This window comes from Scomber scombrus, chromosome 12 (genome assembly GCF_963691925.1).
Source record: "Scomber scombrus chromosome 12, fScoSco1.1, whole genome shotgun sequence".
Lineage (NCBI taxonomy): Eukaryota > Metazoa > Chordata > Actinopteri > Scombriformes > Scombridae > Scomber > Scomber scombrus.
This window is the reverse complement of record NC_084981.1, coordinates 13,837,449-13,849,947: the sequence shown is the minus strand read 5'-3', so window position 1 is coordinate 13,849,947 and position 12,499 is coordinate 13,837,449. Positions and strand designations below refer to the sequence as shown.

The following is a 12,499-nucleotide window of genomic DNA, read 5'->3' as shown; positions in this document are numbered from 1 at the left end:
CTGAAAAATGCAAACACTAACACATACACACACACGGACTAACACACACACACGGACTAACACACACATACACACACACAATAACACACAAAGGGAGACCCACGCATAATTAGCTTTCCAGCGCCAATAGTGTGATTATGACAGTAATGTGTGTGGGGAGAAATCAATGGTCTGACATTAGGCTCTCAGTCAATAAAAGTCCTCCTTTTCTCTCCTTCTTCCCATCATCAGCTAAATCACCCTCAGACTGATAATGCATATCTGTCCAGAGCACAGTAAGGAGATAAGGAAACAAGTTTATTGTTATGTATTTAATCTTTGATAACAATAAATTTAACTAGTTTTTTTTCTGAAATCTAGTCATTGGTAGGGACCATAGGCCTGATGCGAGTTTTGTATTCACTTATGGAAACCGCCATAAAATGGGACCATGATACAGCTTATTGTAAAATGTATGTGCCATGTTGAGGCTCACTCACCTTGACTCTTAAATGCTCTCACATGACAAGTGATATTATCCATCATTGCATGTCTGTATGTGTGCAATCGCACAAGAGGTTCTGATCACTTAGCAGGTTTCCTATTGTGTATGTGGCAGTGATTAATTCTCCTAATAATGGCCTGGCAGGGCTTCCTCCTCCACCACCACCAAGTGTGTGACTCTTGTGTCTGGGGGTAGGGAGTCTGATTTGATTAGTATAAATTGTGAGGGGCCTGTGGGTATGTTGGGGGCCCCATATGGTTTTTGGGTGCTGTGTCCCAGAGGGCTTGCAGAGGGGCCAACACAAGGAGACAGCCAGGTGCACACACTCACTGTGAAATGAGGGGAGACAATAGAATTAGCCACGCATTATCACAATGCAGTTAGCATTAGCCGCAACCAGCGCTGAAAGCAGCATGTGGGTCCACTTCGGTGCTGGAAGGAGAACAGAGACTGTTGAAAAAGGGGCAGAGCCTTCTCCTCCTCATCAATCAGCTCTGATAATGAAGTGTTCAACTGTGTATTTTTAATAATGATTAAAATATGTGATTAAAATGATCAATCAAGTAAAGCCTGAAGTGCCTGTGTTGCTGCCATGTCATATCCCAGGAGAGAAATGTGCTGATGTGAATTGTACCTCTCACAAGGGGCTTAATGTATCTCTCTTTTCATTCCTCCTCTCTCCCTCTCCATCTCACTAGGTAAAGTCCAAGATGTGTGTAGTGATGGTGAGCAGCCTCAGAGTGACAGAGGGGGTGCTGCTGTTTGGGAAGGAGAGTCTGCTCTTATGTGAGGGATTCACTCTTTGTCCTTCTGGAGATGTTTGTTGCAGGAAGCACCACCCCAGCAGGTACAGCTATGCTTGTGCTACATTTGTGTGCAGTTACAGCAAAATGTGTAGAGCATAGTTTCAATCAGTCATCTGTTATTCTCTTTCTTTCTCTGCCAGTGTGAGGGATTCCTTCATTTCCACCATGCTTAGTAAAGAGCTGATATCAGCCAGCTGTAGACGCTGGCTTTATGAGGACATCAAGGAGGCCCGCTTCATGCGATTCCTTTTAGAGGTCAGACATTCAAATTCTCCTGCTAATGCCAGAAATAAACAAGCATCTTATATTCAGATTGTGTCTACTCAGGATTTAGTTGGAGAAAATTTACTTTAGATATTAAAGTTTGAGCATATTACATTTCTCCTCTCTTCACAGCACGAACAGCAGATTGTTGTGCATTCAATATGTGCTTGCAGTTATTTTCCATTTGTTATTTCTGTATGTGGAGTTGACAGTTATTCAACATGCATGTTAAGCTCAGGGGATCTGTTAGATATAAATATGTACTAGACCCAAATGTCACTGCTTCTGGGTAACTGAAGAGCTGCTGTCCTCTTTGTTATTGCCACCATCAGGACAACGCTATCCAGGTCTTCATGAAAAATGGACACTCAGCCTTCCTGGTATTCCTGAATAAAGACCATGTCTCTGCATATAAAAGGTACTACATTTATATAGATTGGGTGGTAAAAAATATTTTTTTCAGTATTCTGACTCGGATCTCATATCTTTTATCTCGCTCTCTCTCCCTGCAGGTTGTGCACGGTAGTATCGTCATTAAAAGGCAGAGGGGTTGCTGAGGTCATTGCTAATGCAAAGTAAGTGTCATCAGTTTGTCACAGACATCAAACAGCAACATTTTGAGACAGTAAAAGTGATCTCTTTTTAATACATAAACTAAAATGTGAAATACATCAAAAATAGGTGAGTAACATGTAGCTAGATATAATACACATATAATAAAACATTGTAGGGCTGTCTAACAATGATGTCAGCAGCTTTTAGGTCATTTGATTGGCTTATGTTCTAACGTTTTTATTCTCCACACATCCTGATTGACTGTAGCCACTGAGTTTGGTACAATCAGTCCTGTATAAGTCCTTATTCTTTTCTCCTCAAAAGCGTCTCCTCCCCCTCCTCCTCCTCCTCCTCCTCCTCCTCCTCTTCCTCCTCCTCCTCCTCCTCCTCCTCTCGTAAAGCTTTCCGTCTGCTCTTTACATCTCTTAAGACATGTCCTACACAGGCTGCTCTCGTGGAACAGGTACACATTTTCCTTTGGCTCTGACTTTTCCTTCAGCGTCCCCTCACCATCCTCCTGAATGTACGACAGGGGATTCCGTTTCACGTTTAACTTAGTGAGGTTGTGTAAGACTTTCACGAACTCTGGTAGGCTGATGAAGAGGTTATCAAACAGGCCTAACTCTTGGAGACTGTCTAGAGCCACCATAGTGGGAGGCAGGTCATCCAGCTGGTTCATTCCCAGATTGAGACTCTTCAGGCTAGTAAGCAGACCCAGTGTAGAGGGCAAAGCTGCAGAGGTTAAGCAGTTGTTAGAGAGGTTGAGGTGGGTCAGTCCCACTAGGTTGCCGATGGATTCGGGCACAGACTCCAGCTTGTTGCTGTGTAGATCCAGCCATCTGAGTGACGAGAAGTTCCCAATGTTATCTGGGAGTTTCTGTATCAGGTTGCGGCTTAGGTCCAACTCATCCACGTTGGTCAGTTTGAAGAGACACTTTGGGAAGATGGTTATTCCCATGTTGCTGAGGATGAGTCTGCGCCGTCCATCTGGTGTCATCCGTATTGCCTTTTTGGCAATCTTGACAGTCACCTTTGTCCCTTTGGCTCCCTTCCCTTTGGGCATGGTACTACAACATACAGAGAATTACGGCACAATTCACTTTAAAAATTCAGCTTCACTTTTGTGATAGTTGCCTTTAAGAGGCTGATATACAATCATTTATCTAATCTTCACCATCACACAGTGCTAAAGCAAATAAATGTATTGTGTGTATGTTTCCGTGTAAGTATGTGTGTGTAAAGCTGATGTGATTTATTCAGATACAAGGGCTTATGTATGGCCTCGGGCAATAGGGAAAGCATGGTCTCTGAGGATTGAGAGCTTGAGTAGTGTGTGTGTGACTGTGCATGTGTGTTGCAGTGTTATGTCTGCACTAGTGCATGCTCACCCGGTGTTGCCCATGGGGGTATTTAAGAGCACGACTCTCTAATTAAGGCTAATGCTGGGGAACAATAGGAGAGAGGCGACACTGGGTAATACAGCAAAAACAAATGAGTGCTGATGCTCCCTCACCATTCAACTGATTGAGCTGTTTGGCTCTTTTCAGGCTTTCAGGCAAGGAGTTTGTGTGTGTGTGCACTTATTTGTGTGTGTGTGTGTGTGCGTGTGCGTGTGCGTGTGTGTGTGTGTGTGTGTGTGTGTGTGTGTGTGTGTGTACGTGTACGTGTACGTGTAGGACATTCACATGCAAGTGTGTTGACATACATGGTTGTACTGTACTACAGTATGTGTACAGCTTGTGCACAAAGAGACAGATCAGGACTTTGATAAATGATAGTTAAGGAGTGTTGGTAGTGTGATGAGGGCTTCGCTCTTCTCCCCTCCCTGTCGAAGAGAGCAAGGTGTGTGTCTGTTTGTGTCTGTGTTACACCCCAAGGCCCTCTCTCGCCTCATTCATCATCCTCAGGATGAGAGAGGTTATCCACTGGTGCTTGTTCCCATTATAACCTCCTATAGAAAACTATTGCATGAAATTATTGCCTGCAATTAGATAACACATACTGGGCCAAATGCAATGATTGATATAGTGTAGTTTTACAAAATTATTTGGTCAGGAGTTATTGGACGAGGGGAGGAGTTAGAAACTAGATACCTTTTAAAGTAGCCCCTCGCTTCCTAGTTAAATCCATTTATATTGTATGGATGCCTATTTCATTTTCCAGTTTATACCCTGCTATATCCCTGTTATAAACTTTTATTTAAATTGTTAACAAAAATGAAGATATGTACTCACCATATTTTTATCTTCTTTTTTCCTGAGTTGATGTTAATAAAGTGTCTTCAATTTTAGAAACATACCAACAGCATTAGCTCCTGTGAACCGGCCATTTTAGCTCCAAACCTCTCACCCTGTGTCAAAAAAAGAAAGTAATCAAGTCATATTTTTATAGCATAGCAACAAACCATTAAATACCTTGACATTAGATTTCCACTTGGCTTGGCATTAAGAAGTTACACTACTAATACCTGGTAATTGTATCTCACAAAATGCAGTAGTGTAGTCAAAAGAAAAGATCAGGAATGCACCCTTTGTGTATATCAGCATTTCCCTAGCTTGAAAAGTCAAGGTTCTTCTTGTTTAATAGCGTTACTTAGCAACTGGGGTGCTTGGCGCCAGGACTTTATTGCCATGTTACTGGCCCACAGAGGGAAAAGAGATTTCAGAAGCAGTTGAATGTTTTCCTAATTTAGATTTAACTCGTTTTGATAGGTAATCCATGAGTCAATTGTAGATTAATTAGAAACGTGGAATTTTGATTGAGCAGGTTTTGTGCTCAGCAGTTTGTTAGTGTAATTTTTTTTAGAGAATGTCTCTCTATTTGAGTGAATGCCTATTAAATGCCTATCAACTAACAACAGTCTTTGAACAAGCACCTAAGAGAAAAAAAACAGATAGGAAACGATTGTATATTTTCGCCCTGAAGCTGGAAATCTTATTTATTTTTCTCAGAAATCAGTAAACTTGCCATTCCTGTTTGACCAGCAATCATTAACTATGTGAAGCGGTGCGACCATTGAAAAACTTGATAAAAGGAAAATATTGGCTCCTCTCTGTAACGCCTCAGTTTGCAGTTGGAGACTAGTTCACACAACTTACAGCATTACTAAAGTGATATTTCTTTACAACCTAAAGATGGCACAATGCGTTTCATCCTCCACATTTCTACTCACTACTTATGCTACACACTGTAACTTACCTCAATCCCATAACTGCTCCTACAGCTGTGTACACACAATTTATGTTTCCTGAATCACTCACTCACCTCCAGTCTGCTGCTGGTTCAGAACTCTGCTGTGTTACATTTCAACACTGGTTGCTTGGCAACAGTGCAAGCAAAAAAAAAACAAAAAAAACTTTGTGTTGATAGGAATTGCTCAGTAATCAGCCTCTGATGCTAAGGTGTTTGTTTTTATGTGCATCAGGAAGGCCCCTGTGGTTGAAAAGGCAGCCCTTGTTAAATGGCAGGTAATGCAATAAACATGGTTCTTTCTCCATTTTGTTTTTGTCAGAGTTGTTGTGCTCCCATTTCCCCCTCTTAAACATTACTAATTATTTTTGAATACTGTCATTCAGCTCCAGTTTTGTTTATAACTACATTCTCGTGTTTTGTGAGGTGTTATCAACTTCATATAATCTTGTCTGTCCTCCAGAGAGGGGAGATAAGTAACTTTGAGTACTTGATGCATCTGAATACTCTTGCTGGGAGGACATACAATGACCTGATGCAATATCCAGTTTTCCCCTGGGTCCTAGCTGACTACCAGTCAGAGGTAGGCTCACACAGCAACATATTTGTCTTCCAGGCATTCCACACAAAGGAAATATCCTTGTAATGAAAGTATTAGGAGTTTTATTACACCAACTCATGCTAAAATGTACACGTATAGCTTATATCTTTGTCTGCAAAACACTAAATACCATGTGTATATTTTCTCTTAATGTTTTTATTCATACTTATATCCCACCCCCATTAATTTCTGTCCTGGATAGACGCTCGACCTGTCAGATCCTGCAACTTTCCGTGATCTGTCTAAGCCAATGGGAGCTCAAACAGAGAAAAGGAAACAGATGTTCCTACAGAGATATGAAGAGGTGGAGAGCAGTGAGGGTGAAGGTACCTTTTCAGCTTCTCACTTTTCATTATTCTCCATATTGTGATCGTGTATTTTTGATCCATAAAAATACACGAAAAATACATGCGTCCTCTTAAACTGGTTCACTCTTTAGGAGAGTTGTCAGCACGATGCCACTACTGTACCCACTACTCCTCAGCCATCATCGTGGCTTCCTTTCTTGTCAGGATGGAGCCATTTTCACACACCTTTCAGGCCCTGCAGGTAAGGTCACTGACACAGGGAAATATGAAAATACAAAGTGAAAGTGAAATCATGGTCTTTTTATGTTCACAAAATGGATGAGCTGATATGACATAAAAATGTGTGTGTGACTGTGGGAGGGTTGGGGAAGAAATGGACCGGGGCGGCTGTGGCTCAGGAGGTAGAGCGGTCGTCCTCCAATTGGAAGATTGGCGGTTCGATTCCCGGCTTCTCCAATCTACATGTCGATGTGTCCTTGGGCAAGACACTTAACCCCTAATTGCTCCCGTTGCTGTGCCAAGGGTGTATGAATGCGAGTGAATGGGTGGTTTCCTCCTGATGTGCAGGTTGACCCTGCGTGGTAGCTGCCTGCCATCAGTGTATGAATGTGTGTGAATGAGTTGTAGTGTAAAGCGCTTTGAGTGGTCGAAAAGACTAGAAAGGCGCTATATAAGTACAGTCCATTTACCGTAATTATTTCCTTACTGACCCTATTTATATATATATATATATACTTATATTCATAGAATAGAAAACGGAGGATTTTTTTTTCTCTGTGTGAACCCGAATTATGATCTACCATTAAGTGCATTCATCACGTGCAAAAGTATAATACTAAACAAGCACAACATTCTTGTCATTCCTGTGCATTAAGCTGCAACAGTTTAATGTAACTTCAGAGCATAACTATCACAAAAAAATTATCAGGGCATCAATAGGCTTACTATAAAAGATTAATGATGGAAATTTAAACCTCTGACAGCTTTTTAGATAAATGTGTTTTTTTGGCATGACTTGAAGGCCGATTTTACACACACACACACACACACACACACACACACACACACACACACACACACACACACACACACACATACACACACAACTCTGTATGAGGTAGATAAATAGTAGGTCATATTCAGGATATAATCACTGTTGATTTCTCTGAAGAAATGTTAGAAAGTTCAGTGCATTGTGTATCAGTCTGTTTCAACTAAACCACTGGCCATCTGCAAACCCACTGCTACCCAATGACATTCATCACTGTGTCATCTTCTCTTTCGAACATAACCTTGCTAATAATATGACTCTAATATGAGCTATTTTGAGTTCTCTGGATCCAGTTTCACTGCTGTTTTTGGTATGAAAACAGATTATTGTGAGATTTCAATATATATGCAAATAATTACAGAAACCCCCTTAAAAAAAAAAGTCAATGCAAATAGCCACAGATGTTACCGATTTATAATACAGCATCCAGTTGATTATAATGAAAGGGCATGCATATTTGATAGTCGGAATAAAGCAATAAAGATGTTAGTCTGGTAAATTACAGTGCCTTTTTGTCTTCTGAAGCACATAACGTGTGTGTAGTAATATCCATAACTGGATTTACATCTCTAACCGAGTTTACCAGTATATATGCTATTTTCATTCATTGAAGTAATTGTTTTACTCTAAATTACATTCTCTCTCATGAGATTTCCATCGTAGATTATGGGATTTTACAGAAAGATGAAATGCCTCCTTCAAATAGTAGAAAATCTTTGTATTATGTAAGCAGGAAATAGGGATGTAAAATATGGTTTACTACTCTGAAACTACTTTATTAATATGCCTATTGCCAAGTTTGGTTCAACAATATGCCAGAGTGTGACATTGCTGTGCCTTGTCTCCTCACAGGGAGGATTTGATATCCCAGAGCGGATGTTTCACAGTGTAAAGAAGGAGTGGGAGTCGGCCTCCAGAGACAACATGGGGGACGTCAGAGAGCTGATCCCAGAGTTTTTCTACCTGCCTGACTTCCTGATCAACTCCAACCACATCCAGCTGGGTCAGGATCATTTTTATCTCTGTGTATCGCAATAATTAATAGAAAATATAAATGAACTTTTAAAATATTAGTCTTGTGCAAGTACCCTTTATAGTCATGAATATGTGCTTTAAAGATAAGACTGGCGTAATTCTGTATTTTTCTTACTGTCAACGAATCCTACCAACAATGTTTTTGTCAGTTTTTCAGTATTTCCCAACTTCTCCACTGTGTCATTCGCCTTTCTGCCCAATGCCTGCTGGCTCTTATTGAGATGTAAATCATAAGAAACAGGTCACAAATATATATATATATATATATATATATATATATTTTATTTTATTTTTTATTTTTTTCAATTTTAAAAACTTGGGCACTGAGCACTGTCTTTTTTTTCTTTAACAAACATTAATCAAAGAAGAGTAAATAGTGCATTCCTTGATAACTATTTTCATTTGTGGATTAACACACTTTTGGTGTTCCAGTGAGTATTGTGTCTTTGGGATTCACTCAAAATGAATTACAGAACCTGGTTTGGTATTTCCTGGTAAAAAAACACAAATGCGAGTACATTCAGTGCTTTTTTCAGTGCTTTTGTATTACTCATTGAGGCTGAACAAATGCAGAGAATGCATTTCTTTCCCCACATAGCATTTGCAAAGCAGATGTTACAAAAATATTTTTGAACCTTTTATGGTGGCAAGCCAAGTCTTTTGCTTGTGCATCACCACATTTCTTGGCATCAACAACTCAATCAGTGGAACAGCATGAAACCATTGGTAACCTCGTGCTTGTGATGCTATACTAACTCAGCTTGAAGGGTTAGGACAAATGGTGATGTGATATGACCCATCATGCTCTATGTCCTGTATTTTTCTATCTCTGTAGGCTGTATGGAGGATGGTACTTCTCTTGGAGACGTGGAGCTCCCTCCATGGGCAAAAGACGATCCCCAGGAGTTCATTAGAGTCCAACGTGAGGTCAGTGACCCCGACCTCACTCAGGCTACCTGTTACTAATGGGCAGTCTGGCCTTTTACACACAAAGACCTTTCCCATAAGACCTAATAATGTTTTTCAATGCTCATTGGCTGATGCAGTCAGAGAATGTACTGTTTTAATAAGAAGTGTCCACTGTAATAGTGTTGGTTGCAGTCAGTCAGCATGTCTTCATTCATCCTACCACTGTATAAGAGAGAGATCTTGTTCACAATAGCCATCTTGTTAAATTCTTGTAGTACTGACTGTTTTCAAATATAATGGCCAGTTGTTTAGCTTATACCATTTTGCTGAAGTTTAGATGGCAGACACTGCAGGACAACAGGACTATTTAACACTATTCAGGGCGAGAGCCAAACTTTCTTTTTCCATAATGCCAGTATTTTTGCCAGCTGTTTAGGGGCTGAATGTTTTCTCTCTTTTTGAGCTCTTTCTTCTCTCTCCCTGTGTGGGGTTATTGTATCTCTCTGATTTCTCCGGAGTTTGACCCTCCCTTTTTCCATTCCTGGGGCATCTATGATGGTTATCACTCTGTAATCTACTGAACTACCCATATTGCCTACCATTCTCATAAAATTAGTGACTTCAGAAGATTGTTTTTTTCTTCTCTAGACAAATTAACTCAGGACAATATATCCTTGTTATGATGGGGTTTTTTTTCAGTTTTCTGCTATTCCAGGATGGGTTTATTAAGATTGGGTGCAAGGATACAGCTGGGCATAATGCCCACTATTCCTTATTAACTCTTCAAAACCAATCTCTGGCTAATTCTACCCAAATCATTCTTTAATTCTAACGTGAAGATAAGCTCATAACACAGCTGTGCAGCATTCTGCTGCTCTAGACTTCTAAATTGACTTTTGGAAGAAATCATACAGTACCTGAATAATTTGATTGGTTGTGCATTCTCGTAGAAGTTTCTTGTGTTTCTAAACTCTCATATTAACAGTTTGACTGATGGTTTTGGTCCCACTGTAATAAAAAAAGAGCATTGCATACTGCTGTATTTAAGACTGTACGGTGCAGGTATAGTAGTTTTGTAATATTACTTGACTAGGTGATCTTAGTTTCAGCAACAATCTGCTGCATTGTTTCCCTTAGGCTTTGGAAAGTGACTATGTGAGTTCCCACCTCCACCTGTGGATTGACCTGATTTTCGGACACCGGCAACAAGGCCCTGCAGCTGTAGAAAGTTTAAACACGTTCCATCCATACTTCTATGCCCAAAGAGGTCGAAAGGATGCTAAGGACCCCCTCATCAAGAGCACAATCTTGGGATATGTCAGCAACTTTGGCCAAGTTCCCAGACAGGTAAAAATAAGAACTAATGGGCAGAAGCAGGATACGTACGTTTCCTGTGTGAAGTTGTATCATTACATTGTTCTTCAAAATAATCATTCTTTGTGAATGATACAGTATGTCTTTCCCATAGCTCTTCACCAAGCCCCATCCACCTCGCAGTGGCACCAAGAAAGAAGGATCAACGCCACCCCATCCAACTCCATTTTTCTTCAAACTCGACAAACTCAAAACCACTGCTCAGCCATTCAGAGGTACCACTAGACAATAAAAAAGGAGCTCAGAAAGCAAATACATGAAAAATATACTTTAATTTTGATTCTTGCTAAAATTTAGATTAAAAGAGCAATGCCACTCTTGTTTCTGTACACTAAATGATCAGCCAATTAGCTGAGCATCAAACTGAAACCAAGGAAAAACTACCCTAGTTCTGTCTAAAGGCAATACATTTCACCAAACAACACCTCTAATGCTCATCTTTACACTTTGATTAATATATAAGTTTTACAGGTACTTGTTAGTGGATTTTTGGACGGAGGCTAGCTGTTTCCTCGTGTGTCTAGTCGTTAGGCTAAACTAAGCTAATTGGCTGCTCGCTATTGCCTCTTACTCAAAATGCCAAACTATTAAGTAAGGTTATGAAATTAAAGCAAATCATAATACAGACGTACGACCAACAGATCTTTCCAAATGAGTGAATCAACATTGCTATTTCCTGCTGAGTGAACTAAATACAATCAATTTAAGTCATCTTCATGTGGTGTTATGTTGTATTGTTCCTCCTTTATTTTATTTCACACCATTTGATGTCAATTATTACACACAAGATGTAGTCAGGTCTCGAGGGAATCGTTGAAACAGAGCGAGAACATCCATAGATTAATTTACACTATGGAAGGGTAGAAGGAGCTATCTGTTAGAGCTACAATATGGAGATGACTCTTCCGCTGAGCCCTACTTAATAATCTGAATATCCCTACAGGCCCACTGAGGGAGAGGAGATGAATCTGCGAATGCTCAGGGAGAGATTCCTGCATATTACATTTCATATTAAATCTTAGAGTGTCTGATCTGATCAATAAGCAGATAGAGATGAATAGGAGGAGGAATGCTAAGACTAATGCAGACGCTACTTCTTTCAGGGGATTTTAGAAGCAGAGCTGGTGGCGACAGGATATAATGATTTTTGCCTGTTCCTGCATGAATAGGTCAATTACAGGCACAATTATGGCCTCGCTCTTACGCTGCCTCACATAAATACACGCAAACGCACATACACAACTTGTGCTGTCCAGGTTGCAGGTGTCCCCCTAGGAGAAAGCCTCACCTTGATGTAACCTGGGAATAGCTGTTTTAATTGCCCAATTTTCTCTGGTCACTTCCTACAAGTTTTCTGAACTGCCAAACTCTTTAATGTGATGTTTTTGTAGAGCTATTATCTTTTTTGGGCCAGGCAAGTTTATTCATGTATACTAAAGGCAGAATGAGGTCACTTTTTTATATTTTATTCCATAACTATTTCATAGTTGCATATGGTTTAGGTGACAAAGTCTTAAAAAACACCCTCTTTTTACTTTTTTGTGACACTGTAAACCATTCCGCAGAGCTGCCAAGAGGCCCAGTAGGTCAAATACTGTGTCTGGAAAAAGAGGTGTTGGTCCAGGAGAGAAACCGGCTCATAGTGTCACCGATGTTGAGCTGCTTCTTCAGCTGGGGCTTCCCTGACAACAGCTGTGCCTTTGGAAATTATGCCACAGAGAAGGTATGTAGTATATTGAGATATACAGGAGATCAGGTTGACATTGTTAGTATTATCTCCCTGACTTCTAGCTCTACCTAGTTGCATGAATCAAAATGAAAAAAATACAAATTTGGTACATTCATGAAGTAAACTATCAAGAGGCCATGAAGTGTAGATATGTTTTCAAATGTGAGAGCTGGACTGGTAAATTAAACATTATA

The 12,499-nt window shown here is 40.2% G+C and overlaps 2 protein-coding genes across 2 annotated transcripts in view; one reads left to right on the top strand and one right to left on the bottom strand.

Annotated features, from left to right (window-relative positions):
• The window catches only part of wdfy4 (WDFY family member 4), a 39,223-nt gene that overhangs the window by 23,245 nt on the left and 3,479 nt on the right, over positions 1-12,499 (top strand). The window contains exons 46-58 of the mRNA XM_062430382.1: positions 1,183-1,331; positions 1,431-1,545; positions 1,887-1,972; positions 2,067-2,129; positions 5,534-5,576; positions 5,762-5,881; positions 6,102-6,225; positions 6,339-6,448; positions 8,111-8,261; positions 9,129-9,220; positions 10,340-10,549; positions 10,671-10,791; positions 12,142-12,299. Of these exons, the coding sequence (XP_062286366.1) occupies positions 1,183-1,331; positions 1,431-1,545; positions 1,887-1,972; positions 2,067-2,129; positions 5,534-5,576; positions 5,762-5,881; positions 6,102-6,225; positions 6,339-6,448; positions 8,111-8,261; positions 9,129-9,220; positions 10,340-10,549; positions 10,671-10,791; positions 12,142-12,299 (1,542 nt within the window). The remainder of the gene's footprint in view (positions 1-1,182; positions 1,332-1,430; positions 1,546-1,886; positions 1,973-2,066; positions 2,130-5,533; positions 5,577-5,761; positions 5,882-6,101; positions 6,226-6,338; positions 6,449-8,110; positions 8,262-9,128; positions 9,221-10,339; positions 10,550-10,670; positions 10,792-12,141; positions 12,300-12,499) is intronic.
• lrrc18a (leucine rich repeat containing 18a) lies at positions 2,318-3,192 on the bottom strand. The gene has a single exon (XM_062430381.1). It carries the CDS (start codon positions 3,170-3,172, stop codon positions 2,318-2,320), a length of 855 nt encoding a protein of 284 aa, XP_062286365.1. The 5' UTR covers positions 3,173-3,192.

What these genes read in the sequence shown, in the direction of transcription:
- lrrc18a (XM_062430381.1), bottom strand. Translation starts at nt 3,172, where the DNA reads ATGCCCAAAGGGAAGGGAGCCAAAGGGACAAAGGTGACTGTCAAGATT.